This window comes from Macaca thibetana, chromosome 14 (genome assembly GCF_024542745.1).
Source record: "Macaca thibetana thibetana isolate TM-01 chromosome 14, ASM2454274v1, whole genome shotgun sequence".
Taxonomy (NCBI): Eukaryota; Metazoa; Chordata; class Mammalia; order Primates; family Cercopithecidae; genus Macaca; species Macaca thibetana.
In genome coordinates, this window is record NC_065591.1 from 77587876 (window position 1) to 77614767 (window position 26892).

The 26892-nt window shown below is 41.4% G+C and overlaps 1 protein-coding gene across 12 annotated transcripts in view; it reads right to left on the reverse strand.

Annotated features, from left to right (window-relative positions):
- Positions 1 to 26892, reverse strand: part of SYTL2 (synaptotagmin like 2) — a 161740-nt gene that overhangs the window by 40620 nt on the left and 94228 nt on the right. For 7 of the 12 annotated variants that reach the window (XM_050755785.1, XM_050755782.1, XM_050755776.1 and 4 more), the window contains 5 exons: positions 22401 to 22891; positions 12831 to 12982; positions 10203 to 10338; positions 2185 to 2266; positions 1136 to 1250 (listed from right to left, as the gene is read on the reverse strand). In XM_050755785.1, the coding sequence (XP_050611742.1) occupies positions 1136 to 1250; positions 2185 to 2266; positions 10203 to 10338; positions 12831 to 12982; positions 22401 to 22501 (586 nt within the window). In that variant the 5' untranslated portion in view covers positions 22502 to 22891. Of the gene's footprint in view, positions 1 to 1135; positions 1251 to 2184; positions 2267 to 4687; positions 10180 to 10202; positions 10339 to 12830; positions 12983 to 22400; positions 22892 to 26892 lie in introns of those variants that run through there. The other 5 variants (XM_050755787.1, XM_050755786.1, XM_050755781.1 and 2 more) reach the window with 2 other exon arrangements.

The window sequence follows — 26892 nt, forward strand, 5'->3', positions numbered from 1 at the left end:
TCACTTAAATTCACCTGCAGAAATCAGAAAAGAAAAGGAAATTCAATTAAAATAAAAATAAAACCCCATTACCTAAAACAAAATTTATTTTTGTCAAAAAGTTAAAAACAGGCCAAGCACAGTGGCTCACACCTGTAATCCCAGCACATTGGGAAGCCAAGATGGGTGGATCACTTGAGTCCAGGAGTTTGAGACCAGCCTGGCCAAAAGGGTGAAACCCCATCTCTACTAAAAATACAAAAATTAGGCAGGCATGATAGTGCAAGCCTATAGTCCCAGCTACTCAGGAGGCTGAGGCACAAGAAGCCCTTGAACCCGGGAGGCAGAGGTTGCAGTGAGCGGAGATTGCACCACTGCACTCCAGCCTGGGCAACAGAGTGGGACTCCATTGCCAAAAAAAAAAAAAAAAAAGTTAAAAATAAACATCTAACATGTTCCAGTGATTTTTTTTCTATAAAATATTTTATGTAATACAAAACGTGCCCAATGGAAAGTATATTAATATTCAAACATGCTAGTTGAAAACCCCAGCTCCACTGTTCGTTAATTCTCTACCCCTAACCACTCTTTAATGCTTGTGGAATCTTCTTCAAGTTGCTTTTGAGGAGACTTGAAATGTTTAGCATTTCCTCTTAACGGTATGCAAAAATGATAATATTCCATAGCAGGCTGACTTACATCAATTAAGCCACAAACATGATCAAACGCTGGTGGGCTGCTGGTTTGAGAATTACAGATTAGAGGATCATAACATTGTCAACAGGCTTTTTCTTCTTGAGGCAAGCCCTTTTAAAAGAACTTTGTGGGCACACAGTAGGCATCCAATAAATACTGTTAAGTGGAAGACTGAATGTCTTGGGTCAAAAAATCTCCCAATTTACTGATGAGGGTATCCAAGACACGATGGAGGTCACATAACAAGTCACAGTTCTGAGACTGGAATGTGTGAGCTATCAGTTTCTAAAATTTCTGCTTCCTCTCCCTCAGGAAGGAAACCAACAAGCATAGTAAAATAAGAAAACTATCAGGACTTTTCACTTTCTCTTGGAAGTTATTTGAGTGAAAGGAACTCTGAGAATTTCCCTTTGTCCACAGATAACAAAGATAAAAATATCAAGTTCATAAAAATATTTACCCTCTTTTGAAGTCTGAAAGAAACCAGTTCTTCCATTTTTTGACTGTTCATTTTTAGTTTGTTGTGACGAGTGACCTTCTGGCAACTTGGAGCTATTAAATGGATTCTTCCTCTGCTGGGGACAAATATTATTTATTAAACTTATTTTAAATGTCATGACAGCAACTCAGTGTTGGCAAATGCCTATTATCTTCAATTTTGATAGTTTTATCCCATAAACTCCATTATTTGGCATGTTTGAAAAACAATTGTCCTGATTAATCTGCTTAGCACGGAATTGCCATATATGCCATATAAAAATTATATAAAATATATGCAAACCCAGAGTCCTACAAAGTGAGCTCAGAATCAGGCACTTAAATCAAAATCCCACATTTTACAGGTGAAAAAACTTGGCCCTGGATATAGCAAAGACCAGATCAAGGTCAAAGGAAACTTGGGTCTGTAATCAGGTCAGAGTCCCACCAGTGCTTCTTCTACCACGCCAGACTCTCAGTCTGCTAGATCACAGCTGTACAAAATACAACTGTAATTGACCTTTCCTAAAGATTTCGAAGACATTTTAGGTATCTTGAAGTGCTTCACAGTCATATTATCATCAATTCTAATGATAAAAATGGTATCAATAGAGGTTTTAAAAATTAATATAGGACTCAATAGCAATGTTTACTGTCTACAGTTTAACAAATTAGCAATTCTCTCCCAGAAGCAGCTCTCTAACAGAGATTTAAGAAGCTATGCATAGGAATATAGGAATAAGGACTGACATGGAACTAACAAGCCTTATTCCAAATGCTAAAAAGCAGCAGCAGCACCAAATAGCTTCAGACTTTTTACCCTTTAGGGCAAGAAATCTGGGTGTTCAGCAATGCAGTGACCAATCCACTTTTTCCACCACGAGAGTGACTTCTTAAACTAAATAGTAAAAATTACCTGTGTTTGGTACCAAAAAACTGTTCTACAAAATTCTCTTTGTGGTGCTTTGACACAATGAGGAAAAATGGCATTCCTAACAAATATGAGATTTTCAAAATCTGGGCTCAATCTACCTTCTCTGGAGACACATTTGGTTTCTTTGTGTTTTCCTGGGACATATCAATCACAGTGGAAGCTGGATTTACCACACTGGAACTGTAAAAAAAACAATAATTCAAAGAATAAAACCTCACCTTTTGAGGAATCATAAATTATGCCTCTGAAGAGGAAAGCTATCAGCAGGCTAGGAGAAGAAGCTGGTGCGGAGGAAGAAGAAGGATTCTCTAGAGAATGATTCCCTATCCCAGGGACAGGACAGCGCCAGAGTGAGGGTAAGGCAAGAGTGAGTGGAGACAAGTGAGGTGGGCAGGCTCCCTCCAGAACCACCACGCCCTTGGCTATTGAGAAGGGCAAAAGAGGGTCATGGAGGCCCTGGCTGTGGAGAGGAACTTCCTGCTCCAGTGGCCTTGCCTCAGGCACAGGAGGTGAAGTCGCTATTGGCTGAAGCCTTCGTGTCCTGTTACCACCACCAGTTCTCTCAGTGGCATCACAGAGTCAGGAGCTGGGAAAATACCTTAGTTTGTGGAAGTTGGGGGAAGATTCCTGCTTTTCCCCACGAAGCAAGGAACCAAAGTCCTGGAGAGGAGAGGAGCAATTTGCCCCCAAGGCCACAGAACCTCAACCAAGATTATTGTCACTAAAACCATGGGCTAGATGTTCCTGCAGCCTCATTTCTTTTCTTTATCTCTGTACTTCAATTGCTATTTTTACACAATTACTCCCAAGGAACGGTTGAGCTCTTGAGGAAGTCATTCTTCCTTTCATTACTCTCCTCATTGTTCCAGAAAGGGATTATAGCAGATGAGCAGAAGGATATAAAATACAACCTGATTACATAGAGGCAAGAAAGGGGGAAATAGAGGATGGGAGAGAAAGGGGAGGGAACAGAATAGGAATGTATAATGGACCCAGAATTAAGGCTAATAGACACATTACAGGAGTCCTTCATTCCTGTAATAGGTGTGCACAAACTTAAATCAAGCTATCTAGCAACAGAAGTGAAAAAGAAACCTAGTCACTGATATAATTCAGTCTCTGTACAATAAAAACAACCAATAGCTCAGAATCAGAAAGCAATTTCTCTTGAGTGTCATTTTTAGAAGCCAGTGGGTGATATAAGGAACAACATCCCTATCGCCAATGCTATGCTCAGTTTCTCAGAGTGTTCTGCATAATCTTCCTTAGTAAATAAAGCAGTCACATAATCAGAAGACCTGAGCCAAGTGCTGATGGTTGGGGGTCTCTACGGCACACCCATCTTTTCCCACCATCTTTCTCCATTCCCCTTCCCACTCACCAAGCCCAAAGGATAAGCAGAGTGTCTATATCCTTCTCCCTCTGCTCCCTGGAATTCCAGTTCCTGTGCCTCCAGGCCACCAGCCTCAACAGCCCATATTGCATATCATGTAGTCCCTACCTCCTAGAGATGAGGTCTCTCCCTTACTGAGCTATATCTAGCTATGCATTTCATGTCTACTATGTAACCTCTTCTGTGTATACATATCTTACCTCGCATAGTAAAGTGGGAGATCCCTCAAGAGTATCTCAAACATCTTTCTATCCCCTGCAGTGCCTTGCACAGTGCCTGGTACATAACTGGTGAATGGCTAAATAAATGAGGGCCAACTGAGCCAGTGCCAGGAGAAGCAGCCACAGATAGTAGGCAGGAGGCTGGCTTTTTTTTTTTTTTTTAATCCACATTATTTGCCAAACTATAATGAGGCAGATTATTTAGGTATTAAACAAAATGCCTGTTTCTGCTATTCAGAAAGAAAAAGAGAGGAAGAAGCAAAACAGTCAGAACACATGGTCAGACACTAAAATACTAGAAACACACAGGACATATTGGGTTACCTTGTGGTTGGGATAGGGACAAATTGGGATGAGGGTGGGATACTCAGTTAAAGTTTACGGTCTGCTTAATAGGAAAAAATTAAAACAAGAGTCTTATTGCCTCAAATTTTGTCTGAAAATGCAGCTACTTCCTAGTAGCTTTGTTTCTCTCAAGGGATACTATGTTTTGCTTGTCTGTCTTTTATTGGGCAATCAGTACCGCAACCATCTTATTCTCAATTGATCTTTGCATCATCTCTCTGAGTTATCTATCATTCTCTCCATCTCACTTATGAAAAAACTGAGGTTCACAGAGGTTAAGTAACCTCCTTGATGTCACAAAATTGGGAAAAGAGCTGGGGATTTGAACTCAGGTGTGTCTGACTCCAAAGACAATCATGGTAATGGTTAGGCTATACTGCCTCTGGTTTCTTGCATTAAAGCAGTGGTTTGTGGCAACAGGACTGGAGACAAGTCTGGGTGATTCTTCCCTCCTGGGGACTCCCACATCTGTTTCTTCTTTTCTACCTCTACTGACACCTCCTTTATTTGTGTCAACCCTATTGGCCTGACATCTAGCTTCCTGACTCCCAAGTTCCACTCTCCTAAACCATTCTACATTCTACCACTATGCTGGGATGGTCCAAAATGCAACTTTGATGGTGTCTTTCTTCTGTTCCTTACCTTTGCAGGATCCTCAAGACCTGTGGAATGAAGTCTGAACTCCTCGGCAAGGTACTGGAGACCATCCACCATCTGCCCCAATATACTTTTCTATTCTTCCTTTCTGTTGACCCTTCATGCCAAACAAAATGGTCAATCTACTTACTGCCTCAGAAACTCACCTGACTCAGCTATTTCCACTTAACCTATTCCCCAGTCCCTCCCTGTGTTTTCTTTTTGCTTTCTTTGTCTACCCAAATCATCCCTATACTCTTCATATGCAGTCCAAATCTTACCTTTTGTATCAACCAGGCTAGGAGTACGTCTCTCTTGCCTCAATTATTGCGGCACATTTTATTGGTACTTTGAATTAGGAATTTCCTTTCTTCCTGGCACTATTTGCTATCATGTGGTCAGATTTTCATAAATAGTTGTATTATTTTTCTTAAGAGAATACAGAATAGAACCAGATACTGTGTCTTCTGTTTCTTAGAATTCCTCTCAGAGGGTAGTAGACTGTGTCCTGAATATAAAAGATACTCAATACATTCCACATGATAAGATTTTTAAACTATGAAGCAAGCCAAATTCCACACCCTGTGTTCTGTAACTTTCTTCCCTCAGGCACTCTTCAAAAAAGGATCTGCAACATTAAAAGCAGCACTAAGACAGAATTAGTTTACTTTGTTAAGGGTGCCCCTCCTAAAAGCATCTTCATTCTAATACAAGTCTTTGAAATCTTAACTAAAAAGAATAAATAACATCAGGTACTGTGGAAGGGCCACTGGGGGAAGAAGTTTTACAGCTGTCTTAAAATTATACCACACAGGCAGCTGCCTGCTATATCCAGCCACAAAGTGCTTCTATGCACGTGCAGTCATTTAAAAAAATTTTTTTAACCTTCACCAGTCATTCTCTCTAAAACAGTTAAAAATAATAGCAGATATGCCTTTTTCTGAGGTTTTCTTTTTTAGCTCAAATGTTGTTTATAGAACCAGAAACAAATTTTACAAGTGTTGTTGACTTGTTTTTTGTTGTTTTGATCTCTCCCTTTGTACTGTGAGTTCCTTGAGGGCTCAAGCTGTGTCTCATCCCCAGCACCCAGAACTGTGCTGGATGTGTTGGCACTTAATGAAGCATGAACAAATGAGCAAACAAATGAAGAGACGGCTCAGGGATGGAATGAGGGAAGCAAATTAGAAAATATCTTATGTGAAGCCCTTCAAGTCAGTATTTCTTTAAGTAAAATATTACTTGTGAGTATACATAGTTCTCCAGTGTTCCCACAGTTCAGGCTACAGAGTTACTGAACGCAGATATAAAAGTATGAGGCATTTTTATGTCACAGTGAAACTATTCCTACTACAACTGATATGAGTAAATCTGAGATCTTATAGGATTAAGAAGAATTATTTTAAGAGCTCAATATAAATGACTTTGTAGGCCAGGCCTCCAAGAAATGAAATCTTCACATTACTAGATTTGCTATCAATCCCAGGAAAAAACATCAGATGCATTATCTCAGATTGGCTCATCTCTACCCTGCCTTTGGGAGCAAGCTAGGTACCTTACACTCGTCTTAATACTAGGGGTAAACGCAATAGCTAATCCTTCTGGGAGAGGGAAATTAATATCTACTAAAGACTTTCAGGAAAAAGAGCATTGTGTGGGAAAACTAAGAGCTAAAGATGTGTCTGTAATTGATCGGTTCTTTTCAACAGAGGGTAAGAAGGAGACTGGTGTCAGAAGCATCCCTGAGGCACAGGCAATGAAGCACAAAGACTTACCAAATAGTGTTTTAATTCTACCAAAAACAAAGTTAGGTGTAAATGCACAGTTTTGCTTGCAAAGAAATTTATCATTTTCTTGCCATTTTACAGGTAAGTGCCCAGAAGAAAGCCTGTCAATGCCATGGACTGAAATACCACTGTGAAGGGTTTATCTTGTTCTCCCTAAACTCATTTGGGAGACATTCTCTAGAGATGTTTGATTACTAGACATTACAAACCTGTGCAGCAGCCAAGCCCCCTTACAAGCCAAGGAGGGGGCGTGGCCACACAGAGTTTTATAGGTTACCTCCTGCTGTCTAGTTCTCCATCTTGAATGCTCTTCTGTCACAGCTATGCAAATCTGAGAGGGCCCTCAAATTCTCCTCTATTTTTCTATAATTGCCAGGGCTCATGGGGACACTTCTGAAGTGAGAGCTTCTTAGTAAAACCAGAACAGGCCTACTTTGATAGTCAGGAAACATTATACCTCATTTATGGACAGGGTTCTGACCTTCATGGGATGAGTCTTCATTCTGTACTCCCCACCTAGGCTCAGCCATGTCCTGTGGATTACTGTGTACATATTCAACAGTTATTTTCTGTTGTTGGGGGCGCACAATGTGCTATCAGCATATGGTTCATGGACCAGTGCCCATCCATGAACTGTTTGTCGCTGGTTCATAATGAGATAAGTACAGAAATGGAGGCTATGTGCTGAAGAACTATTTATAGCAAACATGATCAATGGGCTTATCTTTGCATGCCACTGTTGTTTTCTGTATTTCATTTTTCTAGTATTCATTCTCATTATACTTTACAAAAGATATCAATCTGTGATGATTAGAAATAAAAACTTTAAAATGAAACAAAACTAGTCCTTTACTACAAAGGGTTTATGAAGTGCTGGTCCAACCAACAATGCCCACCTGAAAAGTCTGTAACCAGAACTAGAAATGTGAGCATTCAGGGTTTTCCTTTTGCTACTCCAGAACAAGTCTTATTTTCTTCTCCTCTGCTCATAAACCTCTCTGCTTCCTTGTGCTCCAGGTGCAAACAAAGGTGAGTTCAGAAAGAATGCAGGCAGCTGCCAATGCTTGACTACATGCTGGGTACCCACAGTGTTTTACTTCTTCATGTGTGAAGTAAAATTCTGTGACCCCACAGAATTGTGCCCACAACAGAAAGAAAGATGTTGCAACAGAGCATATTAGCAAAACTCCAGAAACTACAATAACCAGCCTATTACCTTACACTCCCCAACTTCTGACTCCTGGCTAAGAAAATATTGACAGGTACTGAGTCATTCTATTAAAGTTCACTTAGTCTAAAAGTACAGGCCCCAAAATACACTTAACACACCCAGTTCACAAAGGTTAAAGTATAGGTAAGAAACATTGCAGGAACTTGATACTGAGTAAGGTAGTAGTTTCTAATATTGAAAGAAGGAAGTAAAAAATAGCTCATTCTAACTTTCTGGATAATTACCACCCATGGCATGTGTTACAGGATTGGCCTTTAATGAGCAAAGCATCCGGAATACGTCTAACATCTTTATTCTTGCCTTCTCAACCATACATCATCCATGTAATAATAACAATTTTCATGCCACGGGAAAATGGCCAATTTTCTTTCTTCCTGAGAAATGCTGAGTGATTCCCATGCCCTGTGTCATTTAATCTCACTATATCCTGGTGAGGCAATTCTGTTCTGATTTACAGATGAGACCTGAAAGACTTGCCTGAAGTCACACAAGGAATGCAGAAAATAATGGAGATGCTAATCTTGAATGCTATGTTACTAGCCTCAAGTTGAGGAAGAGTGGGAAAATACCCACCAGCCTCATGGTTCATGAAGAAAAAGTTAGGCTATGAAGGCAATGGCACCTCTGTCCCTCAGGCCCATTAAGATAGAATAAGTTCCTAGAAAAAGATGGAAAGTCTGACCCAGATAAAATGGGGCAATGAGCTATTTGTCTCTGATGCTCCCAAATCATCTCCTTTCCCCTTCTGTGGCACCTGCTCCCTCCTCCCTCAGTCGGTCAGTGCTCTAGTGCTCCCCAGTCCCCATCAAAGCCAACTCTTAAGAGCGCCTCTCAGCTTCTTGGTGGTAAATATAAATAACTATGTTCTCTCTCTTTGGGTTTCTTTAACATGGTAGTATGTTAGGTCTCATATTTCTTTATGAAGGAAGGCCTTCATTCCATTAGAGAGACTATAGGCAGGTGGCAAGTGGGGAGTCACCCAGGGGAACAGAATAGTGTGTCCTTCACACTCTTTCCTGGGCTTCCTGAAATATCTTGCATGTAGGCAAGAGCTCATGCTTCCATTTCTTGAGCACTTATTACATGCTAATGGCCTGCACTGGGAATTCTATATTCACTAGCTAATTAAATTCTCAGTAATTCTTCTAGAAAACTATTAATATTATTACTCCCATTTTAAAGCTGAGGAAATAAAAGTCCAAGGAGTTAAGTCAGTACTACTGCAAGGTCACATTATCAATTAGTGACTACTATTAAGGTGTTTTATCCCCAGCCAAGATGGCCTCTACAGATACAAAAGAAAATTACAAATAGTCCCAGAGGGGAAAGAGTGCAGCCTGCCATTCATGGGAAACAAAATGATCCCCTTTCCAAATGGGAAATAGATAAATAAAGGGTACCCTTAGAGTACCCATAGAGTCAGTATTCCATTATCCACGTGACATATCTTTACTAATATTTGACTTTAAAATTCCTATTGGTACTTATATCATATACCCTCCCTGACACCTATAAACTATGCTAGAAATATCCCCATTCTCGGGTGCTTCAGCCTTGGACCCTGATTCAGTGACATCCCACCAGTAAATTCATCAACTTCATCCCAGTTAGAGACTCCGAATTGAACTAACTTAATTGAGGAGCTACAGATAAAAGGCAACTGCCCCTCTCACTAAAGGGTAACAACTATGCCCTCAAGGAACAGACACCAATGAGAATATCCTTAAATACCTAAAAACAAATCATTATGGCTCAAAAGGTTTATAGCAAAGTAATCCCACAATTGGCTGCATCTCAGCAAGGATGTACAAATGTACATTTTGATTAGTCAGATAACAACATGCAGAGAAAACACCAAAAAACCCCAGGACTATAATATTGAAGATAATCTATATCCTTAAGAGGCATTTACTGAGTATCTATCATGCCAGGTATTCTACATACCTTATCACTAATTCTTACCATAGCTTTTCAGGTATACATTATTGTTCCTAGCCATAGTTAACAGTATAGACTCAGAAAGGTTAAATGTCTTGCCCATAGTCAAATGGCTAATAAACGGCAGATTCAGGAATTGAATTCACATCTGTCTGGTTCTTGTGCTTGAGCTTCTTCCGTTGCACTAGGCTGTTACAATCTGATCATAATTTATCTTTTCCCTGAAATGACGTATTCCCCAAAGTCATTTTGAAGTACCTCTTCATTCTACTCTAAGTAGAAATCCATGGGAGAAATAAAAACGGCTCTTGCTGGTGCTGCAAGAAATCACCACTTAACATTTTTATTTTATTTAAGATGTAGATTTGTTGGAAATTCTGAAAGCTGAGAAAGAGTACTACTTGGGCTTCATCTGCATTGGGGCCCAGAATTCTCTCATACACTGCCCCTCCCCCTTGCCTATAACCCCAGTCTGGCATTTGTACTCATAGACTGCCATTCTGCCCATGTGACACCCGAGGCCATGAAAGCTACATGCCGCAGCTCTCCCCCAGAAGCTTTGCCTCACCTTGGGCTTGCTGGTGCTGCATCTTCTTCTGGCTCTTCTACAACGCCAGCCAGCTCTGGAGGAAGTAAAGCATCTTTGTTGACATTATTCACCCAGCTTTCCTTTGTCCCATTTGCTCTGTCTTTACTCTGCTCAGCTGAAACAGGAAACAATAAAGACAGGAAGGTTATCTCTCACCTCCATGACCTACAACTCTCTTATCAGCTCTTATCAGTGAAGGCTTGAACCTGAACCTCAGGCCTTCCCAGTGCCAAGGCAATCACTGGATCTAAGCAGTTGATCAGAATTACATCTAAAAGAGAAGTCAATAAATTCCCACATTAGATTTCCCCAAGCAGAGTCTCCTGAGAGAATGAGCATACCTTTAAATGTGCGAGTAACTCCAGAGACCATTAAAGAAAAATTCTGACTGCCTCTAGGTTAATCTGAACTGAGTTGGGGTCAGGTCTAAATGTGCATGGCCAGGGGATGCTCAGGGCAGGAAGTCCTCAGTGGGATAGAAGCACCATCATTACCAAGCATTTACTGAATAGCTACAATGTGTTGAAATATCTTGTATGTGCTCTAAGATACAAAGGGGAACAAATGATTATGGTCTAGGAATGTCTTCCTCCACTGCCTTCTCCTCCTCCCCATAGTCTCTACAAATCCAAAATTACACACTCTTCAATCCCAGCTCAGATGTCAGAGCCCCCATAAAAATTCTGTGCTCCTGCTTCAGAAAATAAACTCTTTTTGCCTCTGAACATCCAGCACTCACTCTTTACCTGAACATCTCTGATAATTAGCATCAACTGAATGATAACTACCAGGCACAGTGCTGAGTTCTTTGCATGCATTATTCTATGAGGTGAAAGCTATTTTCCAAGTATACAGATTTGAAAATTGAGAATCAAAAAGTTCAAGAAACTTGCCTAAGGCCACAGAGCCAGTAAGTGCCCAGAATACTTTCATCAATAATAAGGGTGAAGCAGTGCTGGAGCTTCCAATTTCTAAATACCCACATTCCAGGACAGTATCCCCCAACAGGTCCTGTTACACATAAGTCTAGTTTCTTCATCTGCAAAATGGGGTCCCCTGGTACTAACCAGTACCCCTCAAGATTTCTGAAGGTCTGGGTGATTTTGAAAAGCAAGGGGGCTGCAAACAATGCCCTGTACATACTAAGCAGTCAGTCTTTATCTGCAAGGAGTATGGCACTAATTCAGAAATACTTTGAAATCCTGGCTCTGCCATTTGCCAATTATGTGATCTCAGGCAAGTTACTTAACTTCTCTGAGCTCCATATGTCCCATGTATAGAATGGGGGAAATAATGCCTACCTTACAGGATTACTGCAACAATCAGAAATAATAGAAATTAAATGTCTATTGTATATTAGATGCTCAAAAGGTGATAGCTATTTTCCTTATTGAGTATAAGGTAGACCTTAACAAGGCTTTACATGGACTAAGCCAGAGTTAGAGAGAAGGCAACCAGTAAGTATTTAATGAACTCAACAGAATCTAAAACAAGCCCTCAAAATACTGCCTTCGCCAGGCATGGTGGCTTATGTCTTTAATTGCAGCACTTTGGGAGGGTGAGGCAGGAAGATTGCTTGAGGCCAGTAGTTGGAGACCAGCCTGGCCAAAATAGTGAGACTCTATTAAAAAAAAAAAAAAAGACATAAAAATAGTGCCATGATATAAGGAATATGCACTATCACAGTAACTCCCCTGGCCACAGAAACCATGCTACAAGCCCATTTGGGGTGGGATGCTGGCTGCCTTTGCCACTTTTAAATGGGCATTGCCATGATAGTATAAATCCCATCAATTCAGTAGATGGGTGGAGAAGTAAAGATTTCCCCCCAAACCTTTAGGCTAAAGTGGGTTTTTGGTTGGTTGGCATTTTTATTTCCCCCTCTTTTGACTTTCACTTTTAAATGTTACTATTGCAGGCCACAGACATGGCAGGCAATGAGCAGGTGAAGAACCAATGGAAAAGTGTTTTAAAACTCCTGTGTGAGCTCACAGGCTTTTGAATGTATCACTGTGGTTCACAGAGAAGGCTGAAGTAGGTAGCAAGGAGATGCTGCGTCAGCTACTACAGCCTCAAAACAAAGTCGATGTTTCTCTCAACTTTAAAATTGTTCCTATGCAGCTTAATTTATTTTTGTTTAATCATATAAATAAGAAGGGTTTTCCATTAAAAAAATGCCTTTACAGTCTCTTAAATAATATACTTGGTTAATTAAGAAAGTACTACCATATGTTAAGATCACTGAACAGAGAGGCTGATATCTTTTTGTCTAAGCCCTTCACTTTACTCGGAAGATTCTGAATCTTCAGAGTTAAAAGCCAAAGAAGAGGTGGTAGATCCCTTACAGGCCCCAGTTATCTATGCTACTGTAATTCAACAGGGCACCTAAAGGGCTTCCTATGTTCCTCTACACCACACTGAGTCACTTAGCTCTGCCCTCATCCATCCAAATCCAAGGCAAGGGAATTTTAAAGTAGAGGGCCACGCATTACGAAAAGCATACATCCAAATGATTTCCATCAGCAGATTTCTGACACCATTCCCTTCTCCCAGCTCTTTCTTCCCAAACGAATGCTGGTTGTAAATGCACTAGCCAAGTCAACTCACCTGCTACCTGGGGCCTCTTCTTTCTCATAGATGCTCTGATGATATCTGCGCCATGGATTTTGTCTCTGTGCCTTTTTGCCTTGGCTTCATAAAACCATTGGCCACTCATATTCTTCAGCTGCTGGTCATCCTTAATTTTTTCAGGCAAATGTCTACAAAAGGAAAAGAGCTTTAGTTTGCTGAGAACCCACAGTAAATAAATGAGTTCATTGTGACACTGCATAAAGACATGTGTAAACATACAGCTAAAATGAAGCTTTAATATTTCAGATGATCCCAAAAACTTCCCAGATGACTAATGCAGGTATGTTCGCCTTTGAAAAGTCAGAGAAGACAAGGCCAACATTTTTTCAAATAAAGGTTTAATCCATGACTCCCATATGATGCCTGAAATTTCTCAAGAGCAGATTCACTTTCTGCCTGCATTCTTCAGTGTCTGCTGTTCAAATGCAAATACCCCAGGGAGGGATAATACGGTAGGCTTCCCTAAGCCTTGGTTTCCTTATCCATAAAAAAGCATTACTAATAGTAACCTTTGGACTTTAAAATTGGGGTTTCTATGAGGTTTAACTAAGTGAATTCATGCAATAGCTCTCTGCATCTCCCTGGCACCTAATAAACACTGGATGGGGTAGTCATTAGCTCATCAGTCCTTTCCATTTTGCATGATATGAGTTTATCAGAGACTTTCCTGGAAGCCTGTGGAGGAGGGGTGGTGCCTCTTATGCTTATTGTTAGGGGAAGGAACCTTTAAAAAGCTGCTGGAATCAGGGAAGACCAAAATTGAGGAGGAGTGTGTACAGGCAAGTTCCATTTGTGCAGATACTGTATTTAAGAGTTTCACAATTATTCATGCTTACTGAAAAACTAAAACCTAAAGAACAAACAAGACAGTCTGCCCTCCTAAAACTTCCCTAAAAACTTTGTTCTAATTGACAAGTCTTAACCTCTCCATCTCTCTATCCATCTCAATAAAATAAAAACATCACAAAATCTCTCTTGTTTGTAGAGATATACTTAGAATAAAGTGGAATAAAAGCTGTAAGGGAACACTATACTCTTGGAAGATAAAGTGCTACATAAATCCAAGAGAGTTTTAAGATAGTCATTCAAACTAATATGCACTCTTCCTCAATTAGCAAATCAAAGTGTTTCAGGCAGAGAATGTGAATGGGCCAAGGTGGCAGCAGCGCTGCATGTAAGGGTTGCACACTGGCACACCTGGGAGTGGGAAAAAGAGGGGGAGCAGTTATCCCAGGTCTAGCAAGAATGTCTCCTCTCTCCCAAGCGTGCCTGGAGAGTGTCCTTCCACCCAGAGTAAACTCTTACAGGAACTTCCTCTCCTTGTCATGACAGCCCATCTACAAACCATGAGAGGGAGAGCATCATCACTTCATAGTTCTCAGTCAGCAATGAGATCATGGCTTTTATTAAATGTTCCTAATGGTTTGATACTGCCTAAGGTTTCCAGCAGAGCAAACAACTGCTGGACTGTTGGCGAACCTTTGCTTTCTCCTCCCAAAAGGACCAAGTTTGAGTTCAGTTCCAGAATGGAGAAGTTCTTCTACTTCTCCCTGGTCAGTGAGTTCCTGGGGGCAGGGTCTGTACTCAATACATCTTTGTTTAGTGTCTGGAAAATAGGGGGTATTTATTCAGTTCTTGAAGAGTGGAGGAATATCAGATGAGGCTCCTGACCACCTAAAAAGGCTTCAGGTTACCTTTTCAGATTCATTTTTCCAACACTCATGCCCATACCCCACTTGCCAGCATGCTCGGCTTCTTACTATTCTCCAATGCTCTTCTGTGACCTCTGTAGATGACAGAGGCAGGAAGTTGTGGCAGAAAGACTCTGGGTTTTCAAGGCTCCCCAAATTACATCCAAATCTCAGTTCCGACCCTTCCTAGATGGGATCTTGGGCAGTTTATCGAACTCCTCTAAGCTTCAGTCTCCTTGTTTTTAAGGATCAGGGAAAATAAGACCTATCTTCCAGGACTTCTGAGATGATTGAGATGTTTAACTGAAAGTACTTAGTACTGCCTAGATCTTGGTACAAGGCCAATTAATGTGAAGTTTCATGGGATGTCTTTCCCTCACTTCTCTGTCCAGCCCGTTGCTCCTCATCTTTCAGATCCAGCTCAAACACTGCCTCACTGGGAAGCCTTCCCTAACTCAGGAGGGCACAGTTATTACAGTTTCTCCTTTTCCATGCTCGCACAGCACCTCCACTTCAGCCCTTACTATATCACATTCCAATGATCTGTTTGCACATCTGTTGTACTCACTAATCTGTGGACTTTGCAAATTCCTTGAAGGTGAGGACTATGTCTTAATCACCTTTGTAATGCCAGCACCTAGCACGGAGCCTGGAACAGAGCTGATACCCAATAACTGTTGAGTGAATAAATCAAAGAATAAATAAATGCTCAGCAGCCATCCTGTCTGAGTCAGGCAAGAGATCAAGAAGATCCTGTCACTGCTGAGATTAAGTGAACCTTAGATCTAGTCAAAATGATGGTGTCTCCTCCTGATGCAGCAGGACATGCTCATCTCTCATCAGAACAGGAAAAAACATCATGAAATGTGGTGTCGGTCAGCATTCTTGTTGAAGGAGGCCACAAACCCTTATAGCAGAACAACACCCAATTTCTTTTCATAAGATTGTTTCTTTTTGTTTTTCAACTAAAACGTACTTTGTGGGGATTCTTGTGCAACTCTTGATCTGTTCCTGCCTAAATGACTGTCTATAAACCCGTGATCAATGCACAATGAGCACAGGTTGTGTGTCAACTCCCTGAAACACATGGCCCCTACAAAGGCTGGTAGCCATCATAGTAAGGAAAGGGTTTCTGGCTCACTTGTTTTAAAGTGGCAAAAGAACAGGAAACTCTTTCAAATGTAGTTCAGTGCCACTTACGTATTTCCTAACATGACTGTCACTACTAGGTTTAATAATCAACTTCTATTTCTATCTTAGTCACTAGTAATATTTCGTAGATAAATCCATATGTCTAACATCAAAGTTTAAGTTTTGTAAAGATGTAGATTATTTTTAAAATCCCACTATCTAGTGCTGCTGTTAAAATCTTCTCATTTTTGGCTGGGCACGGTGGCTCACGCCTGTAATCCCAGCACTTTAGGAGGCCAAGGCGGGCAGATCACGAGGTCAGGAGATCGAGACTATCCTGGTTTACACGGTGAAACCCCGTCTCTACGAAAAACTTCAAAATATTAGCCGGGCACGGTGGTGGGCACCTGTAGTCCCAGCTACTCGGGAGGTTGAGGCAGGAGAATGGCGTGAACCCGGGAGGCGGAGCTTGCAGTGAGCTGAGATCGTGCCACTGCACTCCAGCCTGGGAGACAGAGCGAGACTCCGTCTCAAAAAAAAAAAAAAAAATTCTCGTTTTCCAGCCCATGTTCATCTCTCATTTTTTCTGAACTCTAATTACATCAATCAAATGAGCATTTGATTCTCTAATTATTGTACCATCTAGATGAAGAGAGAAACGGGTAAATTTCTTGGGACTGACATTTATCCTTTACCATCCTCTCCACACACACACATTATGTTTAGCAGAGAGTTAAGCAGAGAGAAGATGCTCAGTAAACACTGGTGGGCAGGTGGGCAGAAGTGAGGGCTGAAGAAGAGCACTCAATCCAGAAAGTACACTGGCCTGCTGGCCTCCCAGACAGGATGTCCTGGTCATTCTCTCATTCATTCTCCCATTCCTTCAGCTAGCACACAGTATCTGCTTTGTGCTGAACCACACATCTGACACTTAACATGCCTCTTATCATTTCATCCTTACAATTTCACCATGTTGTTCAAAGAATTTCACCCATTGCAAAAGATGGCTATTTTACCTCTTCTGTATGCTAAAAGCCATATCTAAGCCCTGTCTGGTTATTTGTTCACTGACTCATTAATTCCTATACCAGTCATCTGCCTGGAATTGGACATTAAAAATTCTAACAACACCCCTAACTGCCAATGTCAACTCCTTTTCATGCCAAGAGTGTGAGCACTTACAAAGGAAAGCCAGAAGAGCAGAAATGCCCTCTGGGCTGGATTCAACACCTTTGCCCTCAGCCTACCCCTTTACTCCTTGTGCTCACTTATGTACACCTCAGCTTCCAGCTACTCAACAGAACTAGCCAAAGCTCGAACATCATCTGCAAGACCTGGTTGATAGTATCTAGTCAACTGTGGACAGCTGCTGGCCAGATAGGTTGACTGGTCCGTTCTCCAGCCTTTCTTTTTTCATCTTGCCCAGTATATTCTTAGATAGTTACAAATGGCCTCACTTTCTAGATAAAATGATAGCGGCCCAGAGAAGTTAAGAGGCTTGCCCAAGGTCACACAGAGCTGGCAGCAGAAGCCAGCCTGACTCCCAGCCAACACACTCTCTACTACCCAGTTCTGCCTCAGAGAGCCAAACATGATTTTGGTTTCTAAGATGGCTGTCACACTTCACTCTTTCTCCCAAGGAACTCAATCTTTGATGAAGAATCTGAAAACCAACACATGGAAAACAAACTGCAAAACTTCCTTACAGTGAAAAACAAGAAATATACATCTTTTACATGACATATCATAGGTCTCTGCAGTCTGCTGAGAGGCAGCACAGTGTAAGGAAAGTGCACAGGCTTTGACGTTGGATCAGCAAGGCTTCAATCCTGCAGGGCAGTTACCCTCTTCAACCCTATCTCCTCATCTGTTAAGTGGATTCAGCTATACTGTTTTGAAGATGAAACAGGAAAATCCATGTGAAGATCCATGTACAGTCCCTGACAAATACTGGTTCCTTTCCCCTTTGCTTTGACAGAAAAACACCATGAGAGGTCCTGGAAATTAGTTCTTCAATGACAACTGCCTTCATTTAAAAAAAAAGAAAAAGAAAAACAACTAGGTCTAAGGAGGCAGCTGAGAATCATAAGATGTGGTGGCGGTTGAGATCATATCTACTGCAAAAACACCCATCGCCGTAGATGTGGTTGTGTGTATATGGGGGTGGGGGATGCAGTGGTGTACAGACAGACATGAGCAGCAATTTCCTGCTGGCAGTGTGACGCAAAGCACAGGAAATGCCACCTTTTGAGTATGTGATTTTCAAACCATAAAAGACTAAAATTACATATGTGTATGTATGGTTATGTTTCCTTAAAGGTGGGGCAGGGCAGCAAGAGACAAAACACAGGACAGGGGTGGAAGAGAAAGAAATAATCCACCCTAATGTCTCCTTCACTGCTAGTCTGTGAAATGTCTCCACATGGGAGCTAGGGAAGCAGGCTGTGTAGCAATACATGGTAATAACTGGGTCCAGTACTTATGGCTACAGGTAGTGGAGCAGCATAAAAGACAGTGTGGTAGCAACAGTGATCTGGAACCGTTATCGTCTCGGCTGTACCCCAGAGACACCCCAGTGACTATTTCCTTGGGTACAAGTCCATGTTCTACCATGAACAGACCAAGTGATTTAGGAACTGGATATGTCTCTGTGCAACACTCATTTTTCCTATCCATGAAATCAAGATGGGAGGTAACAAAACCTTTTTTTTAATTAGCTGGATGTGGTAGTACACACGTGTGGTTTTAGCTACTTGGGAGACAGGAGGATCACTTGAGCCCAGGAGTTCAAGGCTGCAGTGAGCTATGATTGCCTCACTGTACTCCAGCCTGAGTGACACAGAGAAAATCTTTTTTTAAAAAATTAAAAATAAATAAAGAGATGGGAAGTAACATATAAACTAAATCATCTCCAAAGTATCTTGAATGAGCTTGGTTGTGAACAAGTCAAAGCACTGGATATATTAGGAATGGCAATATTTCCATTTGAATGCCAGATCTCATCTAGAGCCATACTGAAAAAGATTCTAAAGCGATATCTGGTCTTGTGGGCAACAGTGATGTATCCATTAGTGATGTCCTCGTGGCTACGGGAGAGTTATACTCCAAAGTCTATAAAACATTCGTATTTAAAAGAAAATTCTGAATTTTAGTAATAAAGCCTTTCTAATGATGTTTTGATTGGATTGATGTAATTATATAATGTGTTTCTAAGCTGAATAACACCTAGGAGGACTGGGGCATTGTAAAGTCATGTTAGGGAAACAAAACTGAGATTTTAAATTTGCAACTGATAATCCATTCAATGGATAAAGGTCATTAGATAGTAAATTCCTTGAGAGCTGGGGCCATGTTTTCAATCACCCTAGAATTCTCTTCATATCATTGTCCAGAGCAGTTCCTTGTACTTCACAGGTGCTCAATTAAGTTCTACTACATTAAATAATTAAGAGTTTTAGGAGTAATTTCCTTCTAAGGAATCAGTCTACTAACTAGAATCTCCTGTCCCTGTCCGGAGGTATAGGTAGAGTGGTGTGAATAAAGGAATTAAAATGAACTATCACATATTATGTGCCAGGAAGATTAAAAATTATTTTTAATTTAATTAACAAATAATAATTATATATATTCATGAGGAAACAGTGATGTTTTGATATACATAACATATAGTGATCAGGTCACTGTAATTTTGTATCTTTTACCAAATCTCTCCCTATCTCTCACTTCCTAAAAATTATTTTACTTAATCCTGACTTTAATCTTTCAAATTTAAATGTAGTATTATGATCATGCCCACTCTGAGTTGAGGCTCAGAGAGGTTAAATAACTTGCCCAGTGAAACACAGTTCATTAGTGGTAGGAATGAGATGCAAACGCATGTCAGTTTCATCTCCAGTTCCATGCAGCAGAGTTCTTTACGTCATGATGAAACCCTTGCTGTTCCTTTCTGAAAGAATAACAATGATGAGCAGAATAGAGCAGAGGGAAAAGCACTGGTCCAACAGCTTTTCTCATCATGGCTTTGGCACTGACTTGCTGTGTGGACCTGGGCAAGTCATTTACACTTTCTGGGCTTTAAAATTCTTTTTCTGTAAAATGACTGATATGGAACAACAACAACAACAAAAAAAAACTTTCAGAGTTATTAGGCTATAACTCTGATGGAAGAGGCAAAGACAAACAGCAATGGAATGGAAAAGGCGCTGACAAACAAAAGCCCGTAGAGTAACATTTTCAGAGATCCAGTTCTGGTTCCACCATCCCAGGAACAGAACAACCTCCAAATCATCCCCACAAGTCCCTTCAGGCCTAAAGCAAAGAGGGGGTCAGGCTATGAGTTGGGCCTTTTTCAAGGTCAACAAGCCATAGGTCTGTCATCTATCTGTGCACTGTCACTGCTCCCCAGCTCCAGGGTCCTGAAACTGCCCATGGTCAAGTCTACATGAGGTGCATGGTGCCTAACTAGAAACTCTATTGGGAAAGTGATGGTAGGGAGGGTTTGACTCACACCAGGGCTTTCATCAATCCAAACCTTCTTCCTGTCATTTATTCACAAAAGCAAAACACAAAGGCAGCACCAGTGGCAGCTGCTGGGGCACCTTCAGAAACAACAGACAGAAGGAGCGTCTGCAACACCAACACTAGGAAGGGACTCACACCATTTTCGCTGAAGTTGTAGATTGGCTGATGCCAGAAGGTACACACTCACAGCCCTTACAAGGCCCAGTTTCAGGCAGAACTTTGCATTTTTTTAGGATATTTTCATCAACCAATGCAAGTGCCCAAGAAACACCTTCACTCTATTCATACAGAATCAGAACTACAGGCAAGACTTAGCAGTTTGGAATCCCAGGTGCCAGGAAAAGATAGAAGGGAGGGAGGGAATGAAAGGAGGCTTTCTCCTTGTAAGCTGACTATCTAGAGGGGGAGAATTGCAGACCATAAATAACACCTCCTGAGCAGAAGGAATCAAAGGTACTCGCACCTCTCCAAAACGCACGGGCCCACATCCTGAGGTGGAAAGAGGGAGTCGGTGCAGTCCCAGCTCTACTGTTTTCTAAGTCCTCTCCCCATCTTTTCTTTTGAGAGGATAAAGGAAATTCCATTTCCGCTTATGCTTAAAGAATCAATGTTTTCTCTATGCTCCCACACCTCCTGCCTTTACTCCTAAATGGGTACAATAGTCCCTGCTTAGACAAATGTCAGGGTAGCTGTGAGGAACATAAGAGGATAACATTCATAATAGGGCCTTATAAACTATGAACGGGTAGAGGATTAATGCTACCGAGACGCTCTAATGCCTGGGTTAGTGACAATCCTTCATCTCTCCTGGGGACACAGTTCAAGGCACACCATCTGCAAAGAAGGCACAGCAGAGCCCCATCCAGGTGCGTGGAGCATTGCAAGGTACCTTTGAGGAACAGCACGATTCCCCACTACCTACAGCCACTGCTTGTCATCATAGCTCAGTGTCCTACTTCATACCATGACAGCCAGCCCCTTCCTCCATTGCCAGGTCCTAGGATAGCCTGTCTGTCATTGTTTTCTCAGGCAGAGGAAGTGGAGCTAACAAATGAGTACCTAAGACTAGGATTTGATTCTCACTTCTGACACCTACCAGTTGTGTGATATTGGGCAAGTCAACTGACTTGTCTCAAAGTCAACTTCCTCACACATCAAATGGGGTAATTATATCCCACTCCACCCACCAACTGCAAAACAGTATGTGAGCTCATAAAAAATAATGGGCATGTTAAGTCCTTTGCAGTTTGTTAAATACTGTCTATATAGAAGTTATTTTAGTAGTCATAATCAGACATTCTGTAGTGTTTGAAGTGAATTTTAGCATGTTCTTTTACAAATCATCCATGTTAAATAAGTGTTAAAATATGGAAATGGTAAAAATAAAGCCATTATTCATGGTCTTGTGTCCCAGGAAGTAAGAACATATCTTATGCTCCTTTCGGATAACTCCTGGGGTGAGAATCATAAAATTAATACTACTAACTTACATTCAGGAAGCCTGTCACTGCCTTCAAAGCCCAAGATTACACAGGCAGTAAATGGCAGGGCCTGGATAAAGTCAAGTTCTTCAGCATTCTGGCCTAGTGCTTGTTCGACCACAAAGGTGAATGAAAGTGGTAGGAATATTGACATGCAACATTTGGGTTCCACCCAACAAGAATAGTGTATCAAACTTGCCACTCCTCTTTATGCGACCCAAGACAAATGAAAAATTGGCTCAGAGAATACTTTCAATTGTGCCATTAAAACCAATTCCAACATTTCTGAAAGCATGCAGAAATGTGAGCTACTTTTCTTTTCAAAATTCTAAAAATTTTTTAAAATTCTAATTTGGTTCATGATTCAGTTAAAAAGAAGTAGATCCAGTTTTTTTAAGTGGATAGAAATATACACACACACCCATAAATGTAGATGTATGTGGTTGTATACATTTCATTTTTATCACAGTATTTAATAAGTTAAAGGAATTTAGTTAGGTTTTTAATCAAGACCCTATTTCTGGTAGGAGTCCAGTAGGATAAATTAAGAGGCACCAAGAAGAAAAATGTTTTGTCCAGGAAGTGAACCTAAAATTGGAATCCATAAATTCAGTCTCCGAGTCAGAACTACCACTTACGGTTGAAAAAAAAACCCAGTGTCCTATTTTCGTACAGACTGCCTCTTCCTTCCCTCATGCCCAAGGGCTTCTCTGGCCTCTTACCTGACTCTCTCTTCTTCGGCCCTCTTCAGAGCAGCATCCCGTTGCAAAACCTTCATGATGGCCTCTTGTTCCTCTTCAGTCAGGAAGCTTAAGTCAATCATTTTGAAAAGTGCATGCAAAAATAATAGCAACAAATGTGACTCAAAATTCTCAGGGCTGAATAACTAAGACTGCAACCAGGAAAATTAAAAGACACAAAAATGAAATATCTTGTTCAGTTCTGCAGCAAAAGTCTTATTTTGGCTCAGCAAAAGTTTAGGGCAGCTGATAGCAAGATCCTAAGTGTTCTTTCCCACAAGGAAGTCTTGGTCTGTGGGATAATGTTGAGAAGAGGCTCTCAGAAGGATGCTGTATTCCTTGCCAGACAGGTCGCTTGTTCCTACGGTGGCTCCCAGCACACTCGTTCTCTGGTTCCGTCTTAGACGCAGTTTATTCTCTCTCTGTACCCGTCATCAATTCACAAGGGGGGGCAGCATCAGAGCATCACCTACCTGGGGAATCGTGAGACAGCAAACACCAGACAGTGAGAGGTAGTTCCTATAAGCACTACTCATTACTACAAGATTTTTAAATGGCCATGCGAGATGGTCTCTGAGATGAAGGAAACCTGTTCAGCCGGCTTCCTGAGCAAATGGTAAATGGGTCATGAAACATGCTTCAACCCAGTTCCAGACCGCCAAGATGGAGAACACACAAAAAAGCCTGTCAATGTTTAACGATCCACCTGAGTAAAGAATGGTTTCAAAAAGAACTGATTCTCTCTCTGCAAACTCTGGGGATGCTAGGCTAAAAAGTCATGTTGAAGGTCAGTAAGATCAGGGATATGTGATTCCAGTGGTCAGGCAAGAAATTAGAAATAAAAATTTTTAATGCTCACCTCTTTACAAGTAGGAACATTCCACTGTACCATATATGAGCTCCATAGTAAGAGGAGAACTAGTATTAGGTAGAGATAGTGTGCAGAAGAGTGAGATTGTTATTCTTCATCCAGTCCCACTGCTAACCTTTTCTGGGCCTAAAGGAACCTAACAAGCTTGTCTGCCTTCATTTCTCAGGGGAAAAACACCTACCTGTGTGTGTATATAAACTGGGGGAAAGGAAGAGGCAAAATTTCAAAACACTTTACCATCCAAAGCGAGGATTTTTCAGTTGCACAATGCACAAGAATCCCATTTTCTTTGAGGCATCTTCAATACATATGTAATGGGAAGGAAGTGAGAACTGAAGAATGACACAGCCCTACAGAAATTCGGACGTGATCTATTCAAGGTTGGGGCACTTTCAACAAGTGCAGTGCTGCATATACACACTAAAAACCTTTAGTAAATTTTAAAGCAGGCCGGGCACAGTGGCTCATGCTTGTAATCCTAGCACTTTGGGAGGCCAAGGCAGATGGATCACCTGAGGTCATTAGGAGTTCAAGACCAGCCTGGCCAACATGGTGAAACCTCGTCTCTACTAAAAAATACAAAAATTAGCTGGGCGTGGTGGCACATGCCTGTAATCCCAGCTACTCAGGAGGCTGAGGCCGGAGAATCGCTTGAACCCAGGAGGCGGAGGTTGCAGTGAGCCAAGATCGCACCACTGCACTCCAGCCTGGGCTACAGAGTGAGACTCCTTATCAAAGTAAATAAATAAATAAAATAAAATAAAATGTTAAAGCAGCCCCGCTTAAGAATAAAAGACTATGTACACTAGTGAACAAAATTCATAAAAATTAATTACTTGAAAAAAAGAATTACTGGGAAGTTATCCTTCTACCACTTGCTAGCTATAAGTAATTGGGCAAGTTACCAACCACTGTGAAGCTGTTTTCTCATTTGTACTTGACATTAGGTTGTTCCTCACAGATTGTAAGGATTAAATGGAATAATGAATATAAAAAGAGCACATGTCTTGCATTCTGTACCAAAAATAGCTACTAAAAATATATTCTAGCTTCCTCTCTGAGTTTACACTTTTGTTCCATCCAGCTGAATAAGACTATATTTAGTAATATGTTTCTTTTGTATTATGTCTCTTTCTGATCTCCCCCCATGAAGTTTGGGCTTCATTGACAGGGAATCTAATGACCTTTGTTTTAATTTCCTCTAGCTCTTTGCATACTGCCCACAGTAATTACTCAAATAAATATTAAGACCTTACTTTATTTTATTTTAATTTGCATGTGCTTGCATATGCTACTACCTGCTTGTTCATCTTGAAAACTACTTACCCTTCAAGACAGATCAAAGTTACCACCTCCATGAAGCCTTCCGTAACTTCCATACCCCTAGTTAAAGCTGCAGCAGATTCAATGATTATTCCTAACTCTTCACTCCCTCCTTGTAACAGAACTATACTATCATGTTCCCACTACAGTAAGCAAAGAATTCATCCCTACCCTCCTAATGTTGGGCTTGGCCTGTGACTCACTTTGGCCAATGGAATGTTAGCAAATGTGGTACAAGCATAGGCTGTAAATGTGCTTCTGTGGTTTGACCTGGCTTCTTGTACTCCTGCCACATGCCATGAGAAGAGCTTGTCCCAATTATCCATTGCCTCTTCATCCTGGGTTCCAGAAAGAGATACAAGGACAGACCTGAAAGTGACTCCCCTGAAGCAGGAATCCCCTCTGACCTATAGATATAAAAGAAAAAACTAAATATTTGTTGTTGGAAGCCACTGAGGTTTGGGAGTTGTTATATGACACTCGTGCAGCAGGAACCTGCTAATACAAAATCTTTCTCCTCCAAATACACATCGACTGCTGTGATGATCTACTCTCAGTCTCTCCTACTTGACTGTCAGTCTCTGAATATGAACAAATAAACAAATGAGCAAATGAATAAATGAACCTGATCCAAATATAGAATATCACCAGAAGACGGCTATCTCAATTCTTTCCTTTCTTTCATGTGCAGTAACTTCCTTAGATCTCAAAGGCTGGCAAGCAAATAGATTTAGGCCACATTCTGGGACCCAGGTTGCCAATGAGGCCTTACACTGCCATTTGGTTGGTTCAATGTGAGACTTTAAATTCAAGGAGTGGTGGACAGGAAGAAAACAACAACAACAAAAAAACTTAGGTCGTCTAGCAGTGGTAACTGGCAGGGTTGCTGAAATGGGCAATGTTGGCTTCCACACCTTCAAGTAGAATACAAGCTAACTAGTGCTTCTGTGTCAAAGCCTCTAAGGGTTAAAATTTCTCCCTTAAAATAGGCTGTTAGTGAGGCAAAGGGCAATGTTCCCACTTCACAAAGGAGTGAGGGGCTGGAACCCTTTCCTTTTAATTGGGTAGGCAGGAGTCAGTGCCCAGCCAAACTGTAGGAGAGCCCTCAGAGGGCAATCAAGACCCTTCAGTATGAGGTGCTCACCCAACTCCTAATATTCTGGACGACGTCCAGCATGGGAGCTAATGGAACGTTTCCCTCACTCACTTGACAAAGATTTATTGAGGGCCTGGCACTATTCTAAGCACTGGAGGTGCAGCAAGGGAACAAGATAGAAAAACTTCCCGCCTTTGTGGAGTTCATATGCCAATGGATGGAAACGACGATCAAACTAAATAATAAAAATATAATAAGTTTTTGAATACCAAATAAATTATAACACATTGGAAGGCGATGAGAACTATGGAGGAAAACAAAAAAGGGAAGGGAGGGCCGGGCGCAGTGGCTCAAGCCTGTAATCCCAGCACTTTGGGAGGCCGAGACGGGTGGATCACGAGGTCAGAAGATCGAGACCATCCTGGCTAACACGGTGAAACCCCGTCTCTACTAAAAAATACAAAAAACTAGCTGGGCGAGGTGGCGGGCGCCTGTAGTCCCAGCTACTCCGGAGGCTGAGGCAGGAGAATGGCGTGAACCTGGGAGGCGGAGCTTGCAGTGAGCTGAGATCCCGCCACTGCACTCCAGCCTGGGCCACAGAGCGAGAATCCGTCTCAAAAAAAAAAAAAAGGGAAGGGAGGAGAGTAATAACTCAGGGAGAGTTGGAATTTTAAAGAGTGGTTAGAGTAGGCCTCATTGAGAAGGTGATATTTGAACAGAAATGTGACAGCAATGAGGAAACAAGCCATGCAGATATCCCAGGGTCCTGCGGTGGGAGATATCTGGCACATTCAAGAAATGGCAAGGCGGTCAGCGCTGGTACACCAGAGTGCCCCAGGAGAGCAAGAGGAGAGGAGGCCAGAAAGGACACAGGTCAGACTGTATTAGGCCTTGGGAGGACACTAAGACTTCTGGCTTTTATTCTGAGATGAAGCAGCATTAAGGAAAGCCAGATAAAAAGGCAGCAAACATTTACTTGCTCCCTTTTACACGTGTGGCGCTGTACATACATCTCATGGAATCCTCATAAAGACACTCTGAGGTAGGTCTTATTTATTGAGACAGGGTCTGGCTCTGTTGCCCAGGCTGTAGTAAAGTGACACAATCTCAGCTCACTGCAACTTCCACCTCCTGGGTTTAAGCAATTCTCATGCCTCAGCCTCTGAAGTAGCTGGAATTACAGG